We start from the raw sequence: 9,006 nt of genomic DNA on the forward strand, positions 1-9,006 counted from the left end.
TCCATAACTATAACACTAGAAACAAGCATAAACTTGCTGTGCCCGCCCACCGCCTCCGTAAGGTTAGTACGTCTTTCGTCGGGAACTGTACACGTTTTTATAACAAAGTTCCCACTGATATAGTGAATTTGCCTCTTAACAAATTTAAGTCACACGTTAAGAGCTCTTTGTTAAGTAAGGCGTATTATGCTGTGAATGATTTCATAGATGATAAGGATGCCTTTAAGCCAGTAGCTTGATCTTGATAGTATGATAAAAATGTCAGTAATAGTGTTTTCGTTTTCTTCCTGTGAAATAACCATACTAGCGTCCAGTAGAACTGACACAAGAGAACATCATGTTCTCGTTTGATTGTATTATTTTAGTTTTGGACACTTAGAGACCTTATACACCTCTAAGATTTTATTTTATTTTAAATTTCATTTTATTTTAATACCTATTTTAATGATTTGGACACTTAGAGACCTGTACATCTCTAAGTCAATTTAAATTTATAATTTAGTTTTATAGGTAGGCACTCCTTATGAATAATATGTAGTCGCGTTTATGTGGCGCTATGCCGTCTTTAATGTAACTTACAAGCACAAATGTTGTATCTCACAATTTTTTTTATTATATTTATATTAATACAACCCGGCAGCTTGAACATGTCATGCTCGCTTAAAAGTCTTTACTTACGGTGGCGTCGTTGATCGGGTCGCCACTTTCCCGAATGAAGGTTGAGGGAGGCGATGGCTGAGATACACGTCATACTCGTGAACGGGTGCTGTTTGTGGAGACCGGTCTGTTTAAGCTTACACGGGGTACAGGTTATGTTAAAGTATGTAACTTTACTTTTGAGTGACATTAACGTGAGACACTTCATTCGGTTCTTGTCTGTTTTAATTTTTTTGTCTTTTAATTATTTATATAAGAATTCAAGCCTTGGCGACCCTCTACATCTCTAAGGATAATTTAATATATATTTTTATATTTTATCTCTGACACTTAGAGACTTATACATCTCTAAAGAATTTTAGTATTTTATGGTTTTATTTTTTTATCATAGTTTTTTTTGTGTAATTTGACATTTAGAGACAGTATACATCTCTAATAAAGTATTTATTATTTCATAGATTCGATATTTGTAATTGTTTTTTTTTTTAATTTATTGTTTGTAAAAATGGACATGTAAAAGTGTCCCTGTGGCCTATTTGCTGAATAAATGTTTGATATTTGATATTTGATATATAAGCCGTTGGGGGCCAGCTACAAATCTAACAACTATACAAAAAGTACATTTAAGCAACGCTTCAGAGTTTACATTGTTGTGCACATTCTGCGCTGCTTCGGTGGTTAAAAGCCCTATTAAAAGTTATTTGACATGAATGTGATTCATAACTGTAATTAAACAACACCGCAAGTCTGTTTGAGTGAGTAAGTAAGTTAGTAAATATTCTTTATTGCACCAACAAAGAATATGAGTGAGGTTTGCAGATTTAGGTTGAAAAAAAAATCTAATCACCGGTGACGATATCTGCATCCTGAATGGAATCATAATTAGAAATTAGAGAAATTCAATCGTAATTCATTAAGTTTTAATTTTAGATCGCCACAGTTCTGATAGTAAATACCAAGAAATATAATTATTTTACTTTACTCGACTTTTTTGGAGCGGAAGACGTCGCGTCGTCGCGTTGCGTGGATCTCACATCGCCACGGGCCACGCTTTATACGACATTATTGAACTGGAGAGCGACCACAGTGTAGCACCCGACGACGGTGAGGCACGCCGGAATGAGTGTCATGTTGACAACTATACCACCAAATGCTTTAACTTCTATTGGTCTTGTTGTAACAATTCGCAAAAGTTCTTTTACTACCTTTAGCTTCTTGTCATCTGTAATGTTTAAAACATTAAACAGTGTTTTTTTATGCAAAAAAAAAACTTAAAATCTTCTTCCTCGCGTTGTCCCGGCATTTTGCCACGGCTCATGGGAGCCTGGGGTCCGCTTGACAACTAATCCCAAGATTTGGCGTGGGCACTAGTTTTTACGAAAGCGACTGCCATCTGACCTTCCAACCCAGGGGGTAAACTAGGCCTTGTTGGGATTAGTCCGGTTTCCTCACGATGTTTTCCTTCACCGAAAAGCGACTGGTAAATAAATATCAAATGATATTACGTACATAAGTTCCGAAAAACTCATTGGTACGGCCGGGGTTTGAACCCGCGACCTCCGGATTGCAAGTCGCACGCTCTTACCGCTAGGCCACCAGCGCTTTTTTTTTTAAATGATAAGCGATAATCTAACCTGAATGTTCGTCCGCTTGTTCTAGTACGAAAAGTAGCTTTAAACAACGCGTCAGATCGTTGGCGCTTTTTTGTACATCCTGCGCTGCCTGTGCTGTTGCAGATGTTATCCATATAGAAAACAACACCCCAAAGAAAAACGGTACTGTTCCAAAAACATTGTCATGAGCCTTGAAAGAAAATAGCACGATAAGAAAATATCAAACACAGCTTTATTTCACACTAATGATGAAGACACCTACTGTGAGATCATACGCTACCACAGTATAGCATATCTTAATATAACGTAACGCGATGATACAAAACGATGAAGCCATCTGTAATATAAGTAAATACACATTGAAATAAACAGCATTTCAAAAATATCAAAATGTCAGTGAAACTGAAGATATACCTGTATTCCAAGTATTTTATTAAAGATCACGGTACATTTTTTGATATTTATATAATTTTGGAGCCATTTCTTTAAATTTATTTCTTGTATTGCGTCGGTTTCTTCACAATAATATGAAGTTCTTTCAACAACAGATCGTGTAATGCATTGCAGTTGTTCAGATATACTATGGAATATATAGCATATAAAATTTAGTTCAACATGTAAACGGAGCACACTTAAGGCTCTGCCGAAAATGATCATCACATCTTCCCCTCTACGGAGCGCAATGTTTACGTCGAAGATTTTGGAAGTAATTACCATCAAAAAATAAAAGAATATGTATGACCATAATCGCAGGAGGCCAATTTTAAAATGTGAAGCCAAACGTTTGGAATATATATTGTCATTTAGAAAATCAACGAGTATATCGTTGGAATTTAAACAATTTAAAAATTTCATATAAGCTTTCGAATAGTAGCAGGACAACAAAATAGAAATAATAGAATATAACTGAATCACGCACGTAAAATATGCATATTTGAAATTATTCAATTCGGTATAAATAACGTATAAACACATAGATATTTCGATGGAAATTATAGTTAAAGCAATTGTTTTTTTTATCTTGCTGAGTCTGCTAATGTTTTTGTAGATACCAAAAATGTTTTCTGTTAAGATATGTATACTCATAGGCTTCAGTTCGATATTCATTATTAATAATGGGTCTAGACCGCTCACGGGCTGTTTACACTTGTTACTATGACTTGAAGTAGTTTAGGTATCTTTAAAAATAAATAATGACAATTATTATAAGTGCTACTTTAATCAAATTAGTAGTTAACTGTATGCATTAACACTTTCAGTACCAAGCGACCCATTTCCAATACAATTTTTTTTTATTTGTTAGTTTATTTTCAGCATACATAAGCATTACAGTATTGTACCAAAGTGCTTACATACTAGTCATTTAAAAACATTCAGTAAACAATTTTTTTTTGAACACATCTAGCGTGTTCTTGTCAGTAAATGTGTTCAATATATTAATTAGATATTTCTAATAAATTAAGAAGCTAAGGAAAAGCATAACAGTACATAGAGTTAGACCAATATAAGTTTGCAACGATTTTAATAGCACACGCAGTGCAAGTGTTATTTATACGTCATAATTTCATAGAAGTTATCTAAATCGTTGTAGATTTGTCTTGGTCTGACTCTATCATACTAGGAGAAATTAGATTAAATAACATTTTAAATTCCTTTATATTGAATGTACGTTAATAAATGTTGCGTTTATACCGGGTATTAATTTACTTTTAAGTATAATAAATAATATATATAAGGCCGTCCCCTTTATGACCTCGGGCATTCTAACTCCCTCGAACCCCCTTCCTTGTTTTTCACCTTTACAACTTAAATTTGCACTTCGAAATATCAGACGACCTAATTAAAGAAAAAATACCAAGCTAACATATTGTGTACAGTACCCCTAGTGTAAATTTTATCGACATCATAACGTGACGAACGCGTTTGCGTTAAGTCTCATTTTGTATAGGATTTTGAGTTTCCAAAACGTCCCGCTTGGCGCGCTCTTTCTAAATCACATACATAATGAGACTAAACGCAAACGCGTACGTCACGTTTCGAAATCGAATTTATTTACACTAGGGGTACTGAACTTTATTGTTTTCTTATACAACGTTCACTGTTATGAGTCATGTTTTTAAAAAAAAAAACCCATCTTGTTATTCCAAACTAGTGGCTTACTAAACAACACAAAAAACACACAAATTATTACTATATAACCCTAACTACAAAAATAATAGACGTATCCGATCCAATTTATCCATGTAGCTAAATCTTCACGTACAAGATCGCACTTTGCAAGGTCGCAATTTAACGCGAAGTCTGCCTACTTATATAATAAAATAAATCAAGAAGTAGACATCCACTCAAAGTCACACCCAGATTGCAAAACGCTCCTTACTGAGTGGCTAAAAATGTAAAAATCGAAATTAGACGAGGAAACGGAAAAAGTACTAATCTTTAAATACTGAAAAAAAAAACAAATTACCAACACACACACACACACACACAGAGAGAGAGACACACACAGACACACACACACACACACACACACACACACACACACACACACACAGACACACACAAAAACATACAGACACACACAGACGCAGACGCAGACGCAGACGCAGACGCAGACGCAGACGCAAACGCAGACGCAGACGCAGACGCAGACGCAGACGCAGACGCAGACGCAGACGCAGACGCAGACGCAGACGCAGACGCAGACGCAGACGCAGACGCAGACGCAGACGCAGACGCAGACGCAGACGCAGACGCAGACGCAGACGCACACGCACACGCACACGCACCCTTCATGGGCGAGTCCGACTCGCACTTGGCCGCTTTTTTGATAAATGAACAAGTTAAGGGATGGAATGGTGGTCGATACTGAGACAGTTTTTTGAGCATTGACATATATATGGACGGGCCTTACGGACAATAAGAATGGGGCCAGTACAGCGGTGTCACGCACACGAATTCGAGCCAATCGTGCACTCTAACGTCGCAACGCGATTGGTTGATGCAGGTTGATGAATTCGCACCACGCGCGCGATTGGTCGCAACTAGTTCCGTTAGACTGCACGATTGGCTCGAATTCGAGAGTAACACCACTGAACTAGCGCCGTTCTTAGTGCCTGTAAGGCCTGTCCTTAGATATATATGTCAATGTTTTTGAGTCACTTTTGTGTAAGGTCCTCAGGTAAGGTCAACAGGGCTAAATGTCAGGTCAATTATGGGTTTATTCCGTCTATTTCGGAACGCTCTCAATCGGCCCAATTCGAAGAATGAGATACGATAACGATAAGTTCTGGTTTAGATAAGTTCTCATTTAGATATCGTTTGTATGTCGTATACCTAATTGACAGAAGCAACTCGATTCGGGCAACCAATGTCACTTTGACGTTAGAAATATCGTAGATAGAACTTATTGGGATCACAGCGGAATCGTAATAAACGTCAATTTTGACATGTCGTTTAGCTATCGATCTTTTAAAGATCTTAAACGAGTCTTAATCATTCTTCGAATCGGGCCGTATGTTAAGATTCGTTTCTTATTACTTCTACCACTAGACGACGGAAGATTGTGTAAATTCACTTTACTTAAAAAATCGACCAAGAGCATGTCAGACCTTGCTCAGTAAAAGGTTCCGTATTTCCGTAGTTACCATTCTGTCAGAATAGGCTCGTATTTGAAAGTACTTGTTATGCTTTTGTTTTGAATGTTTATAATATTTTTTGGACCCATGGTTCAAAGTAAGAGGTGGCGACACATTTTTTCACTTTCACAAATATTCACTTTATCAAAAAATGGTTGTTGGAGACCCATATTCGTTATTAAAACCATAATGGTGTGCACCATTGGGTTGAAGGAAGAAAAATAAAAATAAAGAATTTCTGTCGCCATCCATAAATAAATAAATATTATAGGACATCATTACACAAATTGACTAAGTCCCACAGTAAGCTCAATAAGGCTTGTGTTGAGGGTACTTAGACAACGATATATATAATATATAAATATTTATAAATACTTAAATACATAGAAAACACCCATGACTCAGGAACAAATATCCATGTTCATCACACAAATACATGCCCTTACCAGGATTTGAACCCGGGACCATTAGCTTCGTAGGCAGGGTCACTACCCACTAGGCCAAACCGGTCTTCAAAATCCATAATTTATGTATATTTGCCAAATTGCAGCTTTATAGCACTAACGATCACGGAAAAAAGCCGCGGACGGACGGACAGACGGACATGGCGAAACTATAAGGGTTAAGTAGACTACAGAACCCTAAAAACGAACTCAATTAACGCAATAATCCCACAATTGTATTTATCCCGATTGTCTTTATGTAGTGTTTGATCTGACTGTACAAACACTGAGCATGTTAATTACATTACATGTAATAAATAATTACTGATAACTGTATGATTTCAATGTCAACAAAACATAACTTACATATCCATATTAAGTCAATGTAGGTCAAAGACAGAATTTACTTGTAGATAGTTGACATGTTTGATTATCGTGTTTCATTGCAAACAAGCGGTAGGACTTATTTTTAACCGACTTTAATATTCGAGATGTAGATTAGGTGTCAAGACCGCTAAGCTTAGTGTAAGGCCTGAGTGGACGCTCGAGTTGAAGAGTGCAGCGGGCCGGGGCGTGGGGCGTACATGTTAAACAAATGCAAACGTATAGGAGCTGTCTTAGTGCACGCTGCTCACATCTCTTGTGAGCCCGACGCCACACGAGACACCTGAATTTGTTTACAAAATTTCACGAGAATCGGTCGAGAATGGCGACCTGTAGAGAAAGAACATGCGAACGTACCAATAAAATAAAGTAAAAAATAAAAAGACATACGAAAGCAGCTTGCTCGGTCATAAAGCTTCGGTCAATGAGCACTAAAATTAATTTCAACATTGGAAAAAAAAGCAAAAAGATTCCTTCGAGCCGGATTTGAACCAGCGACCTATGGATGACAGCTGCGTTTACCTCTACAGTCCACCGCTCTACCAACTGAGCTATCGAAGGTGATGGAGGGTGGCCGAAATTTATAGTTATAAGACAAATCGTATATTGGAATGTAATATTTGAAGGAAAAACGAGAAAAAATGTGAAATATTATCAAGAAAGATAAGAATCTTAAAATGCTGAAGAATAGTATCGATGTACCTTGCATATAAGTAATAAATCTATGTATTTGCCAGTGAAATTTGACCCTATATTGTAGGAAATAGAGTTGATTTTGCTTCGTTTAAAAATTGAACTAAACAAATAATAGCACAACTCTATTCCGATTGGAAATTATCTGAATTTTATCGCACATAATTAGTACTATGTAGGACCGTGAGCCTAATAGACAATATTGTCGCTATACTTACTCAAACTCGTATCCGATATACATATCTAATATATAGATACGAGGTTTAATAAGTATAGCGACGATATGTGACAAATGGTAAATACTTAACCCCTTATTCATAAACGTGTACTAAAGTTACGATGCCGCTAACCATCGTTTGTCCCTTTCCTCGTAACTTTAGTACACGTTTATGAATAAGGGGGTTAGTGCGGTAATAGTACATTACGATACAAGTGCGAAAAATAGGAAATTCGCACATGTATTGTGTAACGTTTTACAGTAAGTATAGCCCTTTAAAATTTCGATATAGTTACGTAATGTGCTAATTATCGCACTACAGCGAGAAAGTAGCACCTTATGTACTGAAACTAAAATTATAGCAAACCTGCTTGTTACAAATTCGATTTTAATTAGTGGCTTATTAATATTTGAAAATATGTAAAAGACATACCATTCTAACGAATTGAAAACCTCCTCTTTTTTTGAAGTCGGTTAAACAGTTTAAAACCGACCGCAGGATTATACCAGATTCTAAAAACTAAAAAATGCAAAACTGACGCCCCCGGGTGGGCTCGAACCACCAACCTTTCGGTTAACAGCCGAACGCGCTAACCAATTGCGCCACGGAGGCAGATGCTCCCTGCGTCGAAATTCACCATTACGTTCCTTTGACATATATAAAGCTATAGAATGAGGTTACGTCATTATGTGAACTCTGCCATCCTACTATCACGAATATCGAATACCGTTTCGTTCGCAAATCCTTATCTTTGTATTTGTAGTCATTGAAAAATGTGCCATACTTGCATTGGAGAAGGTCGCTTTTGGAACAGCATGACTGCGTGAAATACAACCTTGCGGAAACTCGATACGAAAACGTGCAACTCATTTCATTACAATACAATTAATTAAGATACACATTTATATTGATGTTATTGATTGTGGGTAATGAGTATTATTGTATTTTTATAAGACGAACAATAATGTACATTAACATTCAAACCGATTATTTACTTTTACGATCTAATTAGGTACAAGGAGTCTTGAAGACACTCAACAATTTCATAGTTATTATAAGTAATTGTTTATTATGCTCTTTATTAGCTTTCTTCCTCTTTTGACGACCGGTCTGGCCTCGTGGGTAGTGACCCTGCCTATAAGCCGATGGTTCCGGGTTCAAATCCTGGCAAGGGCATTTATTCGCGTGATGAGCATGGATATTTGTTCCTGAGTCATGGGTGTTTTCTATGTATTTAAGTATTTATAAAATATTTATACATTATATATATCGTTGTCTAAGTACCCTCAACACAAGCCTTATTGAGCTTACTGTGGGACTTAGTCAATTTGTGTAATAATGTCCTATAATATTTATTTAT

At 36.5% G+C, this 9,006-nt stretch overlaps 1 protein-coding gene and 2 non-coding genes across 3 annotated transcripts; all 3 read right to left on the reverse strand.

The window, feature by feature from the left end:
* Nucleotides 1-1,707: 1,707 nt before the first annotated feature.
* LOC133525299 (uncharacterized) lies at nucleotides 1,708-3,452 on the reverse strand. Its single transcript, XM_061861586.1, has 2 exons — nucleotides 2,670-3,452; nucleotides 1,708-1,928 (listed from the first exon to the last, which is right to left on the reverse strand). Exons 1-2 carry the CDS (start codon nucleotides 3,375-3,377, stop codon nucleotides 1,710-1,712), a joined length of 927 nt encoding a protein of 308 aa, XP_061717570.1. The 5' UTR covers nucleotides 3,378-3,452; the 3' UTR covers nucleotides 1,708-1,709.
* Nucleotides 3,453-7,206: 3,754 nt separating this feature from the next.
* Nucleotides 7,207-7,296, reverse strand: Trnay-gua (transfer RNA tyrosine (anticodon GUA)). The gene is given in 2 exon segments: nucleotides 7,207-7,242; nucleotides 7,260-7,296. It is a non-coding gene; the product is annotated as a tRNA-Tyr (tRNA).
* An 888-nt stretch (nucleotides 7,297-8,184) lies between these two features.
* Trnan-guu (transfer RNA asparagine (anticodon GUU)) lies at nucleotides 8,185-8,258 on the reverse strand. Its single transcript has one exon. It is a non-coding gene; the product is annotated as a tRNA-Asn (tRNA).
* Between the last annotated feature and the right edge of the window lie 748 nt (nucleotides 8,259-9,006).

Source organism: Cydia pomonella, chromosome 14 (genome assembly GCF_033807575.1).
Source record: "Cydia pomonella isolate Wapato2018A chromosome 14, ilCydPomo1, whole genome shotgun sequence".
Lineage (NCBI taxonomy): Eukaryota > Metazoa > Arthropoda > Insecta > Lepidoptera > Tortricidae > Cydia > Cydia pomonella.